The 24,404-nt window shown below is 32.3% G+C and overlaps 1 protein-coding gene across 1 annotated transcript in view; it reads right to left on the bottom strand.

Annotated features, from left to right (window-relative positions):
• Window positions 1-24,404, bottom strand: part of LOC125651526 (adenylate cyclase type 10-like) — a 63,866-nt gene that overhangs the window by 12,980 nt on the left and 26,482 nt on the right. Inside the window, exons 18-20 of the mRNA XM_048880162.2 lie at window positions 9,519-9,774; window positions 9,047-9,188; window positions 7,567-8,040 (exon numbers count right to left, since the gene is read on the bottom strand). Coding sequence (XP_048736119.2) covers window positions 7,567-8,040; window positions 9,047-9,188; window positions 9,519-9,774 — 872 coding nt within the window. The remainder of the gene's footprint in view (window positions 1-7,566; window positions 8,041-9,046; window positions 9,189-9,518; window positions 9,775-24,404) is intronic.

The following is a 24,404-nucleotide window of genomic DNA, read 5'->3' as shown; positions in this document are numbered from 1 at the left end:
TCTATTTTCAATAAAATAGTGATCAATTTCATAACTCCTATAAGCAAAATAAAATAAAAAGTTTGTCAAACACGGACCCCTGGACATACCAGAGGTGGAATGAGGTGTCTAGGAGGAGTAAGCATCCCCTGTCGACCGGTCACACCCGCCGTGAGCCCCACACAATTCTTCACAAAAAATTATGACCATCACACAGTGGAATAATAAGATGTACTGTTGAGCAACTCATTGCGTGTGGGCTCATTTCTCATGGGTACCTGTATCCATGGTTTTCAAACCAGAACGAAAAACATTTTCAAAACCATATCCACGAAATCACATTCCAACGAAATAGTAAAATTTCCACATTGTACGTCAATTGGTCCACATACATGTAGCTGGTTCTACAGTAGTGGAATATGTTCAACTGACAAACTTGGTGTTGTGAAATGTATTTTAAATACAGTATACATATTATCATATTTTCTCTCTCAGTTACCTTGCATTTTCCACCTGCAATAGGAACCAGTGTTTTAATAAAAGGCGTCATTATTCCTTCAAACCTGGAACAATTTGGTTTTAAAATGCAGCTGTAAATTTTGTACACACGAAATTTCAGCATCTTCGCTAGCCAAGGGTGACGTGCCACGGCATTTTTTATTTTCACGATGCATGTCCTCGCGCAAAATTACTAGAATGCACTCATATGTGATATATTTCCCACTTCCTGTTTTCTACCAACAAAAATATCTCTCTGTCCATTACAGCCTTCGTGGTATTTTCTCTTCAGTATAAGCTAATTTTCTTGCAGATTTTAGCTTCCATTAGAAAGTCCATGGGCATAGTCACCTTTATTGCAAACTGTTCATGTTGTACAAAATCTGACTATGATGTAACCTAATAATAGGTTGCACCCCACAGATTTAACAAGTCAGCTTGGTCCGCCAAGGGTAAAAAAAGAAACACCGAGAAGCATCACCCATGCCTAGCGAAAATTGAATTTCAGTTCCAGATACCTTTTCACCTGCAATCTTGAAAACCAAAAGGAACCAATATCTTTATACAAAGTATCATATTTGCAAGCTCAATAAATCAAATACTGTAAACAAACTTTTATTCGCGGCGACTTCATTTCGCGATTTCAAATTGATGAACTGGTTCGCGGTGACTATTTTTCGCGACCGACATTATCTTAAACATACAAAGGATATTAAAGGACAGGTTTGTGACAAGAAATATTGGCGATGATAGTTCTCGCGAAAATTTCTTGCACGCGAATAAAAGTTGGTTTACAATAAGTAATGCGGTTCAACGTTTGTTCCTAATGCCAGAGAAACGATCGAATAATGACGTTGTTGTATCCCTCTGGAACTCTGTTACGAGTGGATAGAAACTTAATGTTATTTGTTTGAAAAGTGAATATAACGAACAGTGATAATAAAGAATACAAAATGAAAAGTAGGGGAAACACAGGTCTCTTGAAATACCAGATGTGGAATCAAATGTCTTGGAGGAGTAAGCATCCTTTGTTGACCGGTCACACCACCTGTGAGCTCACTATCTTGATCAGGGTTCTCCTCCTAGGCACCTGATCCCACCTCTGGTGTGTCCAGGGATCTGTGTTTGCCCAACTATCTATTTTGTATTGCTTGTAGGAGTTATGAGATTGATCACTGTTCGTTATCTTCACCTTGCAGGTATACGGAGTAATCCGTAGTCTAAATAAGTGTGTAAAGAACAGCTTAACCATTGGTATGAAACACGTCAGACAACATTTGACTTAATGACAGATTGTATTCATTATAACGAGCATAGAATGTGAATAATAAACTAATTAAAACTAGTTCTAATTGTAACGGGGACCGTTACATATGTTCCCCAAACCTCCCCCAATTAAAAAGTGATGTCCTTTTAAATCTATAGCAAAAAATCATTTTATTTTAGTCTTTAATTACATGTAGTACATTCAATATGGTCATTTCAGTACCAAGAAATGAAAGAAAGTGTTGCACGTGCATGCACGCGCACGCGTGTACGATTCCGAATTTTTGTTGATGTCGTTCAACAGGCATTTGTATCATATACCCACAGTATGAATTTCATAACGTTTCCACCAAATATAAGAAAGTTATAGCGATTTTAAAATCGTCCAATCAGAATTCAGCACACGTGCATACACGTGCTTAGCAGTAATTCTAACCACAGCAATTTGTAAGGAGTACCAAGACACATCTAAACCATTAATATCAATAGAATTTGATGAAAAACAAAAACCTTATCGTCCTTTAAAAATTGAACATTTAAAAAACGTTGCACGCGCATGCGCGTGTACGTTGGCATTTTTTTATTACACCAATATATAGATACACATATTGTCTACTTATGCTGTGAATATCATCTCATTCGCTTCATAAATAAGATAGTTACAAACATTTTAGTATTATCCAATCAAAATGAAGCGCACGTGCATGCGCGTGCAAATTGGTAATTTTGACTATGTAAATCAGTTAAGGGTCTCAATATCTACCTATGATATGAATTTCAAGCCATTTCAATGAACAACAAAAAAGTTAGACTGATTCCAAAGTTAGTGTACAAATTTTGGAATGCGCGTGCACGCGCATGCGTGCGCGTGCTGACAAAATAACTATTATTTTTCATATGTACAAATGATATACTATCATCCTATTTAGGTTTTATATCGCTTCCTTCAATATTCTGATTTTCCATTTTTTGTACCAAAATTGCAATGCACGTGCGCGCGCGTGCATGCACGTGCAAACAAAATGACTATCACTATGCACATCTACAAACGCTATACTATCATCCTGGAAAGTTTCATATCGATCCCTTTTGTAGTTTCTGAGAACACTACCGGACAAAAAAGTACCGGAGAAAAAGAATAATAATAATAATAATAATAATAATAATAATAAGAGTAAAAACAATATGTTCCCAAACTTTGTTTGGGGAACATAATTAGTCTTAATTTGGTAAATTGGCTAAAACGTTTATGACAAACACCGAAACACTGGCTAATAGAAACGCGTCTTTGTACACCTCGGCATTCATTTTTATCACTTTAAAGAATCTGATGACATATGATATGCGAGTTGGGTCTCTTTTTCTGTGTGGAAAGAATTGGTGGGATATCATCTTCCAACTCGCACATTTCTTAGCATATACTTCAGTTTAAGAAATATATATTTTCCATATACCTATATATAAAGTAATATGAAAAGGTGGAGCTAAGGAACAGTTATGAAAAGGTGATTTTAAATATTCTACATCTACACCGACCGTGAACCCTACATCTCCACCGACCGTGAACCCTACATCTCGATCGGATAAATGTAGTTAAAATCAGTGTGTAGAGAACAGCCTCAACAGGTATAAAACATTCCAGACAGCATTTTACTCAATGATCTATTGTATTGGTAAATTAGGGATTTAAAACCTTGCCATATTTATGTTATTTTAAAAATACACACTTATGCAACTTTACCCAAGATGCTTTGTACCTAGTTTCTTGTGGTTCTTCGCCGATTGTGCATATAAAACATGTATATCTTCAAAATACCAACAGCATAGACATTCATTCCTTGTGTCTATACTTTGTTACAAGGTATGTAGATTTTTATTATCCGGGGAAACGTCTCCACGAAGGAAGCTTCTTTGTGATGGAAGCATGAATTACTGAAAAAGGAATTATAAATATTGAACTAGCAAATGAGAAACAGAGGAGAAATTTCCAATTACAGGATGATTTTGTCCACTTTTATTTGAGCAAATAGCCAGTATCCTTCGTTGTTTGTTTATTTAGGGTTTTAAGCCGGTGGGAATGCTTCAGCCATATATCAGCTTGAAGAATTGATAATCATTTGTATTATCTTCATGATTTCGCCGCAATGGATTCCACTTCCTGGTAAAAGACGTCGAAATGATTTGAAACGAGTATTTGTATCATAATTTCATGAAATTATTAGTTAGCTTGAGGGAATGTTCTCGGAGTGAACTGATATTCCTTTTTTGAGTTTCGTTGTGTTTTGTTAGAAGTATAAGTCTACGAGTACGTAAATCAAAAAGATCTAGAGACGGAATTGAGTAAATAAAATAAAATTTAAAAATAACCATTTTGTTTATCTGAATACTGTTCATTGACGTTGCTTTTTAAGACCCTGAATATGAATTTCTCCGATTCTAATAATACTGTTTTGTAGAGAAATACATGTAAGTTGTATTTCATATTGGAAACAGCTGACACAGTAATAATAATGATATCAATTTGTATAGCGACCAATATATATAATATCATTAAGACGCTTTACAAAACTATACAAAATGTATCAAAAGACTTTAAACTTGATGCATGACAAAATAATAAAAATTAGAGAATATCGAAAGTATAAGGCACGTATATGGGACTATCTAGAAATCAATTATTTGAAATAATACTAAGGATGGGAAGAATTTTTTTTTTCTGTTATTGGCATATCAAAATAAAGTCAGCAAAACAAAACTGTCTGCCAACGACATCGCATTGCCAATGTAACAATGCACTTTGATCAATGAATGTATAGGACATAACTTTTCTATACTAACGATAAATCTGGGTTAGGTAACACTTTTTTAAACTCTTGATCTGTAAGTACTATAGAATATAGTGCCTGAATAATTTTCTTAGGATTTCAAGAAAATATTCCAACTGTGGGAAGATTAAAATCCAATACCTATAAGATTAGATTTAGAAATTCATTTCAAAATTAAGGATTATCTCCCTCATGCATAGCTCTTATCCTTAGATGAATTTGACTCCCAATTTTTTGGCACGCTGTTTTTGGCTATAATAGCTCTAAAACTTCATTGTTATTTCGGATTTCAAACATTTCGGTTGAGCATCACTGAAGAGACATTATTTGTCGAAATGCGCATCTGGTGCATCAAAATTGGTACCGTACAAGTTTTACATTTGAAATAAGAGATATATTTTTTCTTGTAGGAAACTAATTTTTCCCTTAGATTTAAAAAAAAAAATACAAATCGAATTTTTAAGTGCAAGTTACCTGCAACATAGTAGTTTTAAAGTCTGTAAACGACGGCCTTGGCACCTTCGAATTTTCGCTAGAAGTAAAGGAATAACTGAACGCAATTTCTCATTTGGGAATTCGGTAGGTTTTTCCTAAGGCGTGTTTATTATCAATTACAGTGTGAATATTTAAAAAGTGAACAATCTCGTAAATCCTATAAAGAATACAAAATTAAGAGGACAAACACGGACGTTTGGACATACCCGAGGTGGGATTACGTGCCTAGTATGAGTAAGCGTCCACTGTTGACCTTTCACTCCCGCTGTGAGCCCTATACATTTGTCAGGTAAACGGAGTAATCCGTACTCAAAATCAGTATGTAAAGAACAGTTTAATAATTAGTAGGAAACACGCCAGACAGCATTCTGCCCAGTGATAGCTTGTATTTGCAAATTAGATCATTATAACGACCATGAAATTTACGAAATGCTGACGTTAAACGAGTCTGTTAAACGACCATAGGATTTACGAAATGCTGACGTTAAACGAGTCTGTTAAACGACCATAGGATTTACGAAATTCTGACTTTAAACGACTATGTTAAATCCCATGTAACATCAACCGATTTGTCAGTAGCTTGGCTCGATTTAAAAATAACCATACACAGAACATGGTCTCGCATATCGAATTAATTGAATGACATAATCAACATATGCAGGTGACAATGCAATATTGCTACACACATATAAGGGAAGTTGACGATGTAAAAGCTGGATTCTTCTCCTTTGTCATAAAGTCTTTTATTTTGAATTCACTGAGATATATTGAACCGACAAGTGAATGCGAGTATTGTTAATAGATAAAATATCGATATATCTAGATGTCGAGTTCAAAACTACAGCAAGACAATTTTATTCTTTTCATATAGAAGCTTTTGAATAAATTCTGCCTCATAAAATATAAAAGCAGGTCATAAAGTATTTGGAAACTTTATTGAAACATAAATGTGACCAATCGTAAAATTTCCCTTATATTTGTGCAGCAATATTCAATATATCACCTGCATATTCATTGTGATTTTGTCTCTAGATTGATTCGATACGCGAGAGCATGTTTTGCATATGGTCAATTTTTATATCGAGGCAGGCTACTGACAAATAAGTTGGAAGTAACAGGTGTCTTGACAGTTACGTTTAAAGTCAGCATTTACCAAATTATATAGTCGTTATGATGATCTACTTTTCAATTACAAGTTATCACTGGGTCGAATGCTGTCTGACGTATTTCAAACGAATTTGTTAGACCGTTCTTTATATACTGATTTAGACTACAAATTATGGCTAATGGCGGGTGTGACAGGGGATACTTACTCCTATATACCTGATAACACCTCTGGTATGTCCAAGGGTCCTTGTTTGCCATTCTCTTAATTTTGTATTCTTTATAGGATTTATGAGATTGATCACTGTTCAACTTCACTTATTCTGTTAAATCCTGAAAGGTAGATTCGACCCGCCATTCCTTTACTGCACGGAAAAATACAGATGCCATGCTATGTACAGTCACGTAACAAGAATCTTAGAATCATTTAGTATCTGAAACACGTGTTAGATAATCAATATCAGTACGAGTTATCAAATTTCAAAAGTTGAAGCTTACTAAACAAATAGATTTTTATCTATTCTAATTTCTATACATTGAACAAAATGTAAACGGTACATAAGTAAACACCTGTATGTATCAATATATTGCATTTTAAAATTCTTTATAGTATGATATTTATTGAGAAATGTAATTTCTATTACCTTAAAAGTTAGAAACCCATTAAATAGTGACATAAAAGAGGACACTGCATGGCAGTTATCAACTATACACAAAACATATTTGGCAAATTTTATTTAACAGTATTCCCTAAAATATTCAGAAGATAACAAATATATACAACACAGTCGTATACACACCCTCCCTAATACAGCAATAGTACCGGCGGATCTAAACGTTTACACCCTCCCTAATACAGCAATAGTGCCGGCGGATCTACACGTTTACACCCTCCCTAATACAGCAATAGTACCGGCGGATTTGGATGTTTAGTACTAATAGTTCCAAGGACGGATTCGTACTCTCTAGTTGTACATCGATGTGCTGTGGCAATTTTGTTTTACAAACAGCATCATTTTGTTATCTTTATGGGATAACGGGTATATAAGTTTAATTTCTCTAATCAAAAATAAGCTCTCACTTCATTACCCCCTCTTAACGTTTAGATATTTGTCACATTATTAAGTATAATGTCGTTTAAGAAGTTTTTTTTAAACAAAAATTCTCCTTAAGCGTCTTAGATCCAAATGAAGTGCTACGTTATCTATATGCACAAAAGACGACATTGACTTCAAGGAAAGCTACATGTTTATAAACATATATGTGTTCGACTCGTTTTCACTGAGCTTTCCAGCGATGTCAACACAACAGGTGAAATTGAAAGACTTGGGTAACGCTTATTACATAGCTCAGTCCACCACTGAAATCTTATGCACGATGTCGTTTATGTTATAGATACCTTGTTTTTTCTCCAGACCTTCGTTCGGTTTTCGGTATAGAAGATAATATGGAATTCTCTTTCGAATCTCATTGGCCTGATTTTCGAGGTATTCCACAGTTTTGTTATGTAGATCTAACCTTTGACTTTCCATTAAAATGTTATAGGCGATCTGTTGCAACAAGTTGTTCTTGAATCGCATAACATTGCAAAGATCTTTATTACAGTCTTCCTCCATTTTCGGACAGAAACACGCCTCTGGGTGCAGACCATTGGTTTGGAACAAAAGCGCCGTTCGACCCGTAGGTATATTTGCGCATTCGAAGATACCCATCTCCTTAAGGCGCTTGAACGACTTTCTAGCTTTCACACGCTGCACTTTCGGTAAAATGTATTCGATCATATCCCTTGGGAAAGTCTGTCCTAAAACGGCAGCACATTTCACGATCAGTTGCTCTGACGCCCTCATGGAATCGAGACGGGTGATGATTAGCTCTACAAAGTATTAGTGGATGGAAATTCAATGCAGACTTGCGTACTCTCATTTAAGACATGACTTATTCATTTCATCAATGATATTTGATTATCAATGGTATTTGATTATCCTATGGGACAATCCTATATCAATCATTTGATTAGATCTGTTTTCGCATACTCCCTCGCTCAATGAATAAAAATACTTTAGGTTTTTTCGTGCTTTTCAAAGTAAAATTTGCAGGAATTTGTTTTATTGTATTTAGTGTAAACTGGTTACAAAATTGCCACTCGGGGAATTTCTTGTCATATATCAATAATTTATCCATTGAATAATTTTTTTTCTATATGCATAGTTGTCATTTTACAAACGGAACTAGTAAATTGGGGAACATTCATCCGTGATGTATATGAACACATTCATGTTTCACGTTTGAATAACCAAACTAGAATCGAATTAAAGTTGTCTTTATATTCAAATGTATTGAGTTATATATTTTTACAGACATCTCAAAGAGGTGGACGAGAAACCTAAGAAAATTTAATAAATAGAATATTCAGTGTTTTTTTTAAATTGGATATGGAACGTAATTCACTCATAAGAATTTGTTTTAAAATGTTGTTATTAAAGAAATCCTGTCTCACACGTAAAATAGATTCTATATCCAACAACAAAACATTGGTACCGGTGATTCCTATCTCAACGAGTGAACAGTGATCAATCTCATATCTCCCATAAAGAATAATGGTACAAAACAGAGAACGACAAACACAGATCCTTGGACATACCAGAGGTGCTAGGAGGAGTAAGCATACCCTGTTGACAGATCACACCCTCTGTTATGATTGATTCTTTATAGGAATTATGAGATTGATCTCTGTTCCTTATCTTGGCTTTTTCTTTATTCAAAAGTCATCCATTCACTTTGTCTATCAAAATGAAGAGAAATATTTGTTATTGCGGTTTTCTAATTATTTGTTTCGTGGATTTTTCTTTCATGTCCCTGATATAGTTCAGATCGTCTACCTTTCATAATGTGTGGGACTGCAACTTCCTTCGGATTGACAAGAGGTGAAAACAAGGCTATTTTCACTTTAGGTTCTTTGTCCCTTTGAGGTTTACAACCGCTCCTCATCATGTTATGCGTCGTTTCATTTTGTTTCATAACCTACATACGTAACAGTCATATCAATGGAAATACACATAAGCAGACCAATGGACATTCTTTGCATTTTACAGATTCCCCCAAAATGGTCTCTTTGGGATTTCGTTTTAATTCCTTACTTGCTTTACGAAACACTTTCAATAAAATAGAATTCTGTATGCTATCTAACGTTTGCATGTCACATCTTTAAAGAATGGTGATTTCATAACTAATGTCAGTTAGTCATAGTAAAAAGCTAAAATCTTTATGTATCAAAGATTGATTCAAAAATGCCCATTCTAAAATATCTATTTGATGTTGTTTTGATTTGATTAACAGTAACTAGATCTTTACCTCGTCATCGTTTACTTGGAACACTGAGCTTGCTCTGTTATATTCTATTTGATCATTGTCGTTTTCATCTAAAACACTATCGAAGCTGTTTTCAGAGAATACTTTTTTCAACTGCTTCACATTGGGAGTTATGACGCCCTCTTTCATGGCGGCAGTTCCATCATCATATGTGATGATCAATTGGTTTTTCTCCTTCATATCTATCAGAAGCTGTTCACACCAATATGGTACGCCTTGAGATCTCTCTCTTAACATTCTACAATGCAGAAAACTCAAATGCAATAATTCACTATATACTACTAGATGAAGACTCATAAAATCCAGGTATGTTATTATACGTATGTATTTTGTAAACTTCTTTTTATGACGAACATTTAGATGCAATGTCGCAGTTTGCATGTATGCAGGCCTGCTGCATACTATTATATTTAATATATGTAAGCTTGTTGGATGTATGCGATTTGTGATTTTGCATCTATTCTGTATTTTCATTATTTAATCAAATCTATATGTTATGTAATTAAGTATACCACTTCTTATGGTTGGTATTTTATCTGTCATACAATTTTATCATAAGTACTAACTCACCACTTACTACATTATACATCTTCAGTTTTATACACATAATACATACTATCGAATAAGAATTATGGAGCCATGTCGTGCTACGAGCTGGATCCAGTTACAGAAACATGGTACAGGGTCTGAGGTGTAGCACCTGACGACGACCTCAAAATTTTTGCCTGATGACGATCTCAAAATTGTTGTCTGGCATAATTTTATAATTTATGATTAACAAAGTAATAACTAGTGGCACTCTATTATCAAAATTTTCTTTGGCGACCCTACCCTAATTCTTTTCTGTATATATTTTAGTTATTTCACATGTATATACATACCTACATCCATATTACTATCACCTGTTACTAATATTAATAATTATGTAATAGTTATGGTATATTTATTTCGGTGTATCTTGAATTGGACGAAGGACGGAGACTCGTGCGATTACTAATTATTATTACCTTCTATTAGAATCCAAATAAATAACAAATATTTTAAATATTTAATTTTATATTTACTTATTATAATTTTTAAATTTTAATATACTTAAGGAATAAATTAAATAAAAATCATTATTAAAATTATTATATAAATAAAAATTATAATTTATTTCATTAATTTTTACTTCTTATTTAGTTTTTATAAATATAAGTTACTTCTTTATTTCATTATAATTTATGACATACGACCATCACATGTATGTGTCCGGCCATCAAAAGACAGTACCGCAGTCATCAGACGTGTTGGTACACGATGGTCCTTATTTATTTATATTTATTTATTTTTAAACCATGGGACAACCCATACGTCCCATACGGAGCATATGTAATGTTACTACAACACACTTCAACTTCACTATGTTGGTGCATTTGGGAGGTGTTGGAGGGTGAGGCTGGATCGCAATGAGATGGATAGTATTATGGCAGATAATACAGTCACCAATCGGTTAACGATATATAGTTAACCAATCCTACGAATATCAAACAAACAAAGCATTACTTCCAAGGTGATCCATCGAATAGCGACAGTTACTCTAGACTATTGACATTACTTTTAAACGAGTTGGGTTACTGTAATTTATACATATAATTTACATCTTAAAATTATTATTTAATTAAATAATAAAAATGTTTTGTTTCCAATCTAAATATCATTATGTCAAATTACTTTACTATTAAAATTTTAATTTTTTACATGTCCTTATACATGTAATTCCATTGATAATTTATGTTTATTCAGTATTCAATGCATTCATTAACGCAACCTCCTGCTTTGCACATATATATAATAGGCCATCGTACCGTGGTTTCAGCGGGTGAAACGTCACAATATCTCAAATTACGTTGTATGAGCGGTTTCAACGGATGAAACGTCACAATGTCACAAATTACGTCACAAATTACGTTGTATGAGCGTCTTCACAGCGGCTGCCACATAACTAATCTATTCATTCTCCATCTTTAATTTGCATGATTTATAGCTTCCAATATCATTCGTAAGTTTCCTTCCGGTTGGTGAGTAAAAAGTTTTACTTATATGTATAACTAAGGTTTTATCGTGCATGTTTACAAATATGTAAACAGTTTCGTATGTTTATAAGTATGAAAACCACTAAGCATCATTATTCTAATGTTAAATTTTTATATGTTTACTAATATAGAAACAACTACATGTGTTATACTTATATAAACATCTAAGCATATAATTCGGGTTTTCTATCTTTATTAGTATGTAAACAATTACATATATAAGTATCGTAGCATATTAATATTAGGAATATAAACTTTGCGTTTTTATCGTTTTAGTTTATATAAACATGTAGTTAAAATATAGATGCAGCTATACATCAAATCCCGGTATATTATATGTATATGTATATGCAAATATGCATAAAATCCAGGTATGTTATTATACGTATGTATTTTGTAAACTTCTTTTTATGACGAACATTTAGATGCAATGTCGCAGTTTGCATGTATGCAGGCCTGCTGCATACTATTATATTTAATATATGTAAGCTTGTTGGATGTATGCGATTTGTGATTTTGCATCTATTCTGTATTTTCATTATTTAATCAAATCTATATGTTATGTAATTAAGTATACCACTTCTTATGGTTGGTATTTTATCTGTCATACAATTTTATCATAAGTACTAACTCACCACTTACTACATTATACATCTTCAGTTTTATACACATAATACATACTATCGAATAAGAATTATGGAGCCATGTCGTGCTACGAGCTGGATCCAGTTACAGAAACATGGTACAGGGTCTGAGGTGTAGCACCTGACGACGACCTCAAAATTTTTGCCTGATGACGATCTCAAAATTGTTGTCTGGCATAATTTTATAATTTATGATTAACAAAGTAATAACTAGTGGCACTCTATTATCAAAATTTTCTTTGGCGACCCTACCCTAATTCTTTTCTGTATATATTTTAGTTATTTCACATGTATATACATACCTACATCCATATTACTATCACCTGTTACTAATATTAATAATTATGTAATAGTTATGGTATATTTATTTCGGTGTATCTTGAATTGGACGAAGGACGGAGACTCGTGCGATTACTAATTATTATTACCTTCTATTAGAATCCAAATAAATAACAAATATTTTAAATATTTAATTTTATATTTACTTATTATAATTTTTAAATTTTAATATACTTAAGGAATAAATTAAATAAAAATCATTATTAAAATTATTATATAAATAAAAATTATAATTTATTTCATTAATTTTTACTTCTTATTTAGTTTTTATAAATATAAGTTACTTCTTTATTTCATTATAATTTATGACATACGACCATCACATGTATGTGTCCGGCCATCAAAAGACAGTACCGCAGTCATCAGACGTGTTGGTACACGATGGTCCTTATTTATTTATATTTATTTATTTTTAAACCATGGGACAACCCATACGTCCCATACGGAGCATATGTAATGTTACTACAACACACTTCAACTTCACTATGTTGGTGCATTTGGGAGGTGTTGGAGGGTGAGGCTGGATCGCAATGAGATGGATAGTATTATGGCAGATAATACAGTCACCAATCGGTTAACGATATATAGTTAACCAATCCTACGAATATCAAACAAACAAAGCATTACTTCCAAGGTGATCCATCGAATAGCGACAGTTACTCTAGACTATTGACATTACTTTTAAACGAGTTGGGTTACTGTAATTTATACATATAATTTACATCTTAAAATTATTATTTAATTAAATAATAAAAATGTTTTGTTTCCAATCTAAATATCATTATGTCAAATTACTTTACTATTAAAATTTTAATTTTTTACATGTCCTTATACATGTAATTCCATTGATAATTTATGTTTATTCAGTATTCAATGCATTCATTAACGCAACCTCCTGCTTTGCACATATATATAATAGGCCATCGTACCGTGGTTTCAGCGGGTGAAACGTCACAATATCTCAAATTACGTTGTATGAGCGGTTTCAACGGATGAAACGTCACAATGTCACAAATTACGTCACAAATTACGTTGTATGAGCGTCTTCACAGCGGCTGCCACATAACTAATCTATTCATTCTCCATCTTTAATTTGCATGATTTATAGCTTCCAATATCATTCGTAAGTTTCCTTCCGGTTGGTGAGTAAAAAGTTTTACTTATATGTATAACTAAGGTTTTATCGTGCATGTTTACAAATATGTAAACAGTTTCGTATGTTTATAAGTATGAAAACCACTAAGCATCATTATTCTAATGTTAAATTTTTATATGTTTACTAATATAGAAACAACTACATGTGTTATACTTATATAAACATCTAAGCATATAATTCGGGTTTTCTATCTTTATTAGTATGTAAACAATTACATATATAAGTATCGTAGCATATTAATATTAGGAATATAAACTTTGCGTTTTTATCGTTTTAGTTTATATAAACATGTAGTTAAAATATAGATGCAGCTATACATCAAATCCCGGTATATTATATGTATATGTATATGCAAATATGCATAAAATCCAGGTATGTTATTATACGTATGTATTTTGTAAACTTCTTTTTATGACGAACATTTAGATGCAATGTCGCAGTTTGCATGTATGCAGGCCTGCTGCATACTATTATATTTAATATATGTAAGCTTGTTGGATGTATGCGATTTGTGATTTTGCATCTATTCTGTATTTTCATTATTTAATCAAATCTATATGTTATGTAATTAAGTATACCACTTCTTATGGTTGGTATTTTATCTGTCATACAATTTTATCATAAGTACTAACTCACCACTTACTACATTATACATCTTCAGTTTTATACACATAATACATACTATCGAATAAGAATTATGGAGCCATGTCGTGCTACGAGCTGGATCCAGTTACAGAAACATGGTACAGGGTCTGAGGTGTAGCACCTGACGACGACCTCAAAATTTTTGCCTGATGACGATCTCAAAATTGTTGTCTGGCATAATTTTATAATTTATGATTAACAAAGTAATAACTAGTGGCACTCTATTATCAAAATTTTCTTTGGCGACCCTACCCTAATTCTTTTCTGTATATATTTTAGTTATTTCACATGTATATACATACCTACATCCATATTACTATCACCTGTTACTAATATTAATAATTATGTAATAGTTATGGTATATTTATTTCGGTGTATCTTGAATTGGACGAAGGACGGAGACTCGTGCGATTACTAATTATTATTACCTTCTATTAGAATCCAAATAAATAACAAATATTTTAAATATTTAATTTTATATTTACTTATTATAATTTTTAAATTTTAATATACTTAAGGAATAAATTAAATAAAAATCATTATTAAAATTATTATATAAATAAAAATTATAATTTATTTCATTAATTTTTACTTCTTATTTAGTTTTTATAAATATAAGTTACTTCTTTATTTCATTATAATTTATGACATACGACCATCACATGTATGTGTCCGGCCATCAAAAGACAGTACCGCAGTCATCAGACGTGTTGGTACACGATGGTCCTTATTTATTTATATTTATTTATTTTTAAACCATGGGACAACCCATACGTCCCATACGGAGCATATGTAATGTTACTACAACACACTTCAACTTCACTATGTTGGTGCATTTGGGAGGTGTTGGAGGGTGAGGCTGGATCGCAATGAGATGGATAGTATTATGGCAGATAATACAGTCACCAATCGGTTAACGATATATAGTTAACCAATCCTACGAATATCAAACAAACAAAGCATTACTTCCAAGGTGATCCATCGAATAGCGACAGTTACTCTAGACTATTGACATTACTTTTAAACGAGTTGGGTTACTGTAATTTATACATATAATTTACATCTTAAAATTATTATTTAATTAAATAATAAAAATGTTTTGTTTCCAATCTAAATATCATTATGTCAAATTACTTTACTATTAAAATTTTAATTTTTTACATGTCCTTATACATGTAATTCCATTGATAATTTATGTTTATTCAGTATTCAATGCATTCATTAACGCAACCTCCTGCTTTGCACATATATATAATAGGCCATCGTACCGTGGTTTCAGCGGGTGAAACGTCACAATATCTCAAATTACGTTGTATGAGCGGTTTCAACGGATGAAACGTCACAATGTCACAAATTACGTCACAAATTACGTTGTATGAGCGTCTTCACAGCGGCTGCCACATAACTAATCTATTCATTCTCCATCTTTAATTTGCATGATTTATAGCTTCCAATATCATTCGTAAGTTTCCTTCCGGTTGGTGAGTAAAAAGTTTTACTTATATGTATAACTAAGGTTTTATCGTGCATGTTTACAAATATGTAAACAGTTTCGTATGTTTATAAGTATGAAAACCACTAAGCATCATTATTCTAATGTTAAATTTTTATATGTTTACTAATATAGAAACAACTACATGTGTTATACTTATATAAACATCTAAGCATATAATTCGGGTTTTCTATCTTTATTAGTATGTAAACAATTACATATATAAGTATCGTAGCATATTAATATTAGGAATATAAACTTTGCGTTTTTATCGTTTTAGTTTATATAAACATGTAGTTAAAATATAGATGCAGCTATACATCAAATCCCGGTATATTATATGTATATGTATATGCAAATATGCATAAAATCCAGGTATGTTATTATACGTATGTATTTTGTAAACTTCTTTTTATGACGAACATTTAGATGCAATGTCGCAGTTTGCATGTATGCAGGCCTGCTGCATACTATTATATTTAATATATGTAAGCTTGTTGGATGTATGCGATTTGTGATTTTGCATCTATTCTGTATTTTCATTATTTAATCAAATCTATATGTTATGTAATTAAGTATACCACTTCTTATGGTTGGTATTTTATCTGTCATACAATTTTATCATAAGTACTAACTCACCACTTACTACATTATACATCTTCAGTTTTATACACATAATACATACTATCGAATAAGAATTATGGAGCCATGTCGTGCTACGAGCTGGATCCAGTTACAGAAACATGGTACAGGGTCTGAGGTGTAGCACCTGACGACGACCTCAAAATTTTTGCCTGATGACGATCTCAAAATTGTTGTCTGGCATAATTTTATAATTTATGATTAACAAAGTAATAACTAGTGGCACTCTATTATCAAAATTTTCTTTGGCGACCCTACCCTAATTCTTTTCTGTATATATTTTAGTTATTTCACATGTATATACATACCTACATCCATATTACTATCACCTGTTACTAATATTAATAATTATGTAATAGTTATGGTATATTTATTTCGGTGTATCTTGAATTGGACGAAGGACGGAGACTCGTGCGATTACTAATTATTATTACCTTCTATTAGAATCCAAATAAATAACAAATATTTTAAATATTTAATTTTATATTTACTTATTATAATTTTTAAATTTTAATATACTTAAGGAATAAATTAAATAAAAATCATTATTAAAATTATTATATAAATAAAAATTATAATTTATTTCATTAATTTTTACTTCTTATTTAGTTTTTATAAATATAAGTTACTTCTTTATTTCATTATAATTTATGACATACGACCATCACATGTATGTGTCCGGCCATCAAAAGACAGTACCGCAGTCATCAGACGTGTTGGTACACGATGGTCCTTATTTATTTATATTTATTTATTTTTAAACCATGGGACAACCCATACGTCCCATACGGAGCATATGTAATGTTACTACAACACACTTCAACTTCACTATGTTGGTGCATTTGGGAGGTGTTGGAGGGTGAGGCTGGATCGCAATGAGATGGATAGTATTATGGCAGATAATACAGTCACCAATCGGTTAACGATATATAGTTAACCAATCCTACGAATATCAAACAAACAAAGCATTACTTCCAAGGTGATCCATCGAATAGCGACAGTTACTCTAGACTATTGACATTACTTTTAAACGAGTTGGGTTACTGTAATTTATACATATAATTTACATCTTAAAATTATTATTTAATTAAATAATAAAAATGTTTTGTTTCCAATCTAAATATCATTATGTCAAATTACTTTACTATTAAAATTTTAATTTTTTACATGTCCTTATACATGTAATTCCATTGATAATTTATGTTTATTCAGTATTCAATGCATTCATTAACGCAACCTCCTGCTTTGCACATATATATAATAGGCCATCGTACCGTGGTTTCAGCGGGTGAAACGTCACAATATCTCAAATTACGTTGTATGAGCGGTTTCAACGGATGAAACGTCACAATGTCACAAATTACGTCACAAATTACGTTGTATGAGCGTCTTCACAGCGGCTGCCACATAACTAATCTATTCATTCTCCATCTTTAATTTGCATGATTTATAGCTTCCAATATCATTCGTAAGTTTCCTTCCGGTTGGTGAGTAAAAAGTTTTACTTATATGTATAACTAAGGTTTTATCGTGCATGTTTACAAATATGTAAACAGTTTCGTATGTTTATAAGTATGAAAACCACTAAGCATCATTATTCTAATGTTAAATTTTTATATGTTTACTAATATAGAAACAACTACATGTGTTATACTTATATAAACATCTAAGCATATAATTCGGGTTTTCTATCTTTATTAGTATGTAAACAATTACATATATAAGTATCGTAGCATATTAATATTAGGAATATAAACTTTGCGTTTTTATCGTTTTAGTTTATATAAACATGTAGTTAAAATATAGATGCAGCTATACATCAAATCCCGGTATATTATATGTATATGTATATGCAAATATGCATAAAATCCAGGTATGTTATTATACGTATGTATTTTGTAAACTTCTTTTTATGACGAACATTTAGATGCAATGTCGCAGTTTGCATGTATGCAGGCCTGCTGCATACTATTATATTTAATATATGTAAGCTTGTTGGATGTATGCGATTTGTGATTTTGCATCTATTCTGTATTTTCATTATTTAATCAAATCTATATGTTATGTAATTAAGTATACCACTTCTTATGGTTGGTATTTTATCTGTCATACAATTTTATCATAAGTACTAACTCACCACTTACTACATTATACATCTTCAGTTTTATACACATAATACATACTATCGAATAAGAATTATGGAGCCATGTCGTGCTACGAGCTGGATCCAGTTACAGAAACATGGTACAGGGTCTGAGGTGTAGCACCTGACGACGACCTCAAAATTTTTGCCTGATGACGATCTCAAAATTGTTGTCTGGCATAATTTTATAATTTATGATTAACAAAGTAATAACTAGTGGCACTCTATTATCAAAATTTTCTTTGGCGACCCTACCCTAATTCTTTTCTGTATATATTTTAGTTATTTCACATGTATATACATACCTACATCCATATTACTATCACCTGTTACTAATATTAATAATTATGTAATAGTTATGGTATATTTATTTCGGTGTATCTTGAATTGGACGAAGGACGGAGACTCGTGCGATTACTAATTATTATTACCTTCTATTAGAATCCAAATAAATAACAAATATTTTAAATATTTAATTTTATATTTACTTATTATAATTTTTAAATTTTAATATACTTAAGGAATAAATTAAATAAAAATCATTATTAAAATTATTATATAAATAAAAATTATAATTTATTTCATTAATTTTTACTTCTTATTTAGTTTTTATAAATATAAGTTACTTCTTTATTTCATTATAATTTATGACATACGACCATCACATGTATGTGTCCGGCCATCAAAAGACAGTACCGCAGTCATCAGACGTGTTGGTACACGATGGTCCTTATTTATTTATATTTATTTATTTTTAAACCATGGGACAACCCATACGTCCCATACGGAGCATATGTAATGTTACTACAACACACTTCAACTTCACTATGTTGGTGCATTTGGGAGGTGTTGGAGGGTGAGGCTGGATCGCAATGAGATGGATAGTATTATGGCAGATAATACAGTCACCAATCGGTTAACGATATATAGTTAACCAATCCTACGAATATCAAACAAACAAAGCATTACTTCCAAGGTGATCCATCGAATAGCGACAGTTACTCTAGACTATTGACATTACTTTTAAACGAGTTGGGTTACTGTAATTTATACATATAATTTACATCTTAAAATTATTATTTAATTAAATAATAAAAATGTTTTGTTTCCAATCTAAATATCATTATGTCAAATTACTTTACTATTAAAATTTTAATTTTTTACATGTCCTTATACATGTAATTCCATTGATAATTTATGTTTATTCAGTATTCAATGCATTCATTAACGCAACCTCCTGCTTTGCACATATATATAATAGGCCATCGTACCGTGGTTTCAGCGGGTGAAACGTCACAATATCTCAAATTACGTTGTATGAGCGGTTTCAACGGATGAAACGTCACAATGTCACAAATTACGTCACAAATTACGTTGTATGAGCGTCTTCACAGCGGCTGCCACATAACTAATCTATTCATTCTCCATCTTTAATTTGCATGATTTATAGCTTCCAATATCATTCGTAAGTTTCCTTCCGGTTGGTGAGTAAAAAGTTTTACTTATATGTATAACTAAGGTTTTATCGTGCATGTTTACAAATATGTAAACAGTTTCGTATGTTTATAAGTATGAAAACCACTAAGCATCATTATTCTAATGTTAAATTTTTATATGTTTACTAATATAGAAACAACTACATGTGTTATACTTATATAAACATCTAAGCATATAATTCGGGTTTTCTATCTTTATTAGTATGTAAACAATTACATATATAAGTATCGTAGCATATTAATATTAGGAATATAAACTTTGCGTTTTTATCGTTTTAGTTTATATAAACATGTAGTTAAAATATAGATGCAGCTATACATCAAATCCCGGTATATTATATGTATATGTATATGCAAATATGCATAAAATCCAGGTATGTTATTATACGTATGTATTTTGTAAACTTCTTTTTATGACGAACATTTAGATGCAATGTCGCAGTTTGCATGTATGCAGGCCTGCTGCATACTATTATATTTAATATATGTAAGCTTGTTGGATGTATGCGATTTGTGATTTTGCATCTATTCTGTATTTTCATTATTTAATCAAATCTATATGTTATGTAATTAAGTATACCACTTCTTATGGTTGGTATTTTATCTGTCATACAATTTTATCATAAGTACTAACTCACCACTTACTACATTATACATCTTCAGTTTTATACACATAATACATACTATCGAATAAGAATTATGGAGCCATGTCGTGCTACGAGCTGGATCCAGTTACAGAAACATGGTACAGGGTCTGAGGTGTAGCACCTGACGACGACCTCAAAATTTTTGCCTGATGACGATCTCAAAATTGTTGTCTGGCATAATTTTATAATTTATGATTAACAAAGTAATAACTAGTGGCACTCTATTATCAAAATTTTCTTTGGCGACCCTACCCTAATTCTTTTCTGTATATATTTTAGTTATTTCACATGTATATACATACCTACATCCATATTACTATCACCTGTTACTAATATTAATAATTATGTAATAGTTATGGTATATTTATTTCGGTGTATCTTGAATTGGACGAAGGACGGAGACTCGTGCGATTACTAATTATTATTACCTTCTATTAGAATCCAAATAAATAACAAATATTTTAAATATTTAATTTTATATTTACTTATTATAATTTTTAAATTTTAATATACTTAAGGAATAAATTAAATAAAAATCATTATTAAAATTATTATATAAATAAAAATTATAATTTATTTCATTAATTTTTACTTCTTATTTAGTTTTTATAAATATAAGTTACTTCTTTATTTCATTATAATTTATGACATACGACCATCACATGTATGTGTCCGGCCATCAAAAGACAGTACCGCAGTCATCAGACGTGTTGGTACACGATGGTCCTTATTTATTTATATTTATTTATTTTTAAACCATGGGACAACCCATACGTCCCATACGGAGCATATGTAATGTTACTACAACACACTTCAACTTCACTATGTTGGTGCATTTGGGAGGTGTTGGAGGGTGAGGCTGGATCGCAATGAGATGGATAGTATTATGGCAGATAATACAGTCACCAATCGGTTAACGATATATAGTTAACCAATCCTACGAATATCAAACAAATAAGAAATCGTATGATGGAAAAATACTCTAATGTGTCAGAAAGCTATATCTCTTTGTCAATTAATTATTGTGAAATAGAATGAGTGAATGATTGAGGTGGCAGGTGCAAGACTCAGGCCTCCTAGCTTCCTAGGATTGTCGTGTGAATTAGTTAGAGAAGAGAGTGAATGTTCAGGGTTTGTAAGTTAATTGATTCTAATGCTTTCTGTTTCTTTTGAATTATCGGAGTGTATGAGTTGATCAATGTGTGTCATTTGTTTGAGAAAAAGTCCCGTGTGAGCGGATTAATAAAGAGGTACCTCATGAGAAAGCAGAAATCTATTTGACAGTGAAGTTGAATGTATGAGATTTTGGATTTGAATTATGTATCTGTGAAAGTATATATACACTGTACGTAGATATGTAAATAAATTCTAAATTGAGGCAGGCTACTGACAAACAAGTTGGTTTGTAATGTGAAACAAGTTTTTCAATTTTAGCCAAAACCGGTCACATCCGCCATGAAACCTATATCTCGATCGGGTAAACGGAGTAATCCGTTGTCAAAATCAGTTTGTGAAGAATTGGTATGAAACATGTCAGATAGCATTTCACTCAATGACAAGACGTATCGTTATAACGACCATAAAATTTGCGAAATGTTGTCTTTAAACGAGACTGTTGAAACCCCTGTGACATTAACTTATTTATCAGTAGCCGGTCTCGATTAAAAATTAACCATACGCAGAACAAGCTCTAGCGTATCGAATCAGTTGAGAGACATATACAGGTGAAAATGGAATACTGCTACGTAAATATGGAAGGTTGACGATGGAGAAGCTGAAGTCATCCCGTTTGTCATAAAGTTTTTTGTTAGTTTGTCATTGACATCTGTTCAATAAAATCCCTAAGTATGGAGCAGATGTGGAAGACTGTGGTGTCTTTTATTGCGACTTCATTCATATGGTAGATGAGAGGGTGTTGGGGATCCTCGTCATTGGATCGGCTCATGCATTGGTCAACAGACGGTCATTAAAAATACATTTTACTTCGGCGAAAATGGCGTTACTAAGATCATAATGACCGCATGACAATTGTGAAACAAAATATGTTGTGCTTTCACCGCGTGTTTCAGAGTGCCTATCTAAATCAAACAGTAAAGTTCGTACGCATGAAGTTGACAAAACAAGTACCCCTACAATACAAGCGCTGGCTGTGGAAAAACAGAAACATTAGTTATGTACTCATCTTTGCCAACCAAACGTTCTGTTACAAACTGCAGTCGGAAAACTTACAACTTATGCTAATATTCTGTTTGATGAACGAGATCCAAATCATTTAGCTGAGAAGATAGATTTAACACCAACAGGATATGAGGAAATCAACATACATGTATTTGAATTTGGGTACTCAAAAAAAAAGAAACGAGTTCAAAAATTCTACGCAGTGTAAGTCAATATGCTAAACACACAGAGACATGAAATATTTATTAAGTTGTTAGTTATCCCTGAAATAGCACCCCCCCCCCAAAAAAAACCGTATAGGACTACACATACTGCGTAAAATTCTCTCATTTACGAATTTTGTTACTGAAGATGATGTATTCCACATCGAATTACTTATTGCTGCTTATCAATACAGGAATTTAGTGGAGGATCAAATAAGATGGGGAAGGGGACCAACAGCCATCAAATCCAAACTTGGAATATTTACTTTCTGGACCAGTATATTGATCACAGTTCCCTCCATTTGAGAACAATGATGAATGTTATGGTGTCAAACAAACAAGAGGAAATCGATATTGAGAAGTTTTGGCAAATTGAGGCAATTATAAATGAAAAAGTACATGAAGAGTCATGAAATAAAAATGTTCACCTTTCATACGAGAAAAACGTTATGGTTTCAAAACAATTGTTACTTTGACAGACCTCCATGGAGAGAGGACCACCCTACATTGCCTTTAACAAAAGCAAAGCACATCGTAGGACAATTAATATTATCAATCACATCAAAACATAACAAGAAATGTTAGTAAAACTGAAAAAAATAATTGTTGAACAAGAAAGACGTGGATTTATAAAAAAGATAGACAGTCAACTTCCAACTGACCGAACCGCCGCGGTGGTCAAGAGGTAGAGCGTTCGCCTCGATGCAGAAGATCGAGGTTCGAATCCCGGCCACGACAGACCTAAGTCGTTAAAACAGATAGTGACAGTTCCGTCACCAAACGCTCGGCATCAAGTGTGAATGTCACGGGTCCGAGGAGATGACCTTAAAAACGGATGCCCCATGTCACAGGTGTGGCACGCTAAAGAACACTCACTGCTCAATGGCTAAAAGTGCCAAGCATAGGCCTAAATTTGAAGCCCTTCACCGGTATTCGTGACATCTCCATATGAGTGAAAAGATTCTCGAGAGGGACGTTAAACAAGATACAATCAATCGATCCAACTGATCGAAAGATTAATTCTGGAGAACACTTTTCCAACAGAAGATGAGTTAACTTCCTTTTACAGTTATACTCGTTCTACGTTTACCAAAGCTGGATTCAACCTAAGGTTCGAATAGTGAAGTGTTGGAGGAATGTGCTGTGGATGACGGGGTGTTAGATATGGATAGAGTCGTCAAAGTGTTAGAAATGAAATGGAATGTGAA

Source organism: Ostrea edulis, chromosome 5, assembly GCF_947568905.1.
Source record: "Ostrea edulis chromosome 5, xbOstEdul1.1, whole genome shotgun sequence".
Lineage (NCBI taxonomy): Eukaryota > Metazoa > Mollusca > Bivalvia > Ostreida > Ostreidae > Ostrea > Ostrea edulis.
This window is presented reverse-complemented; position numbering and strand designations above follow the sequence as displayed.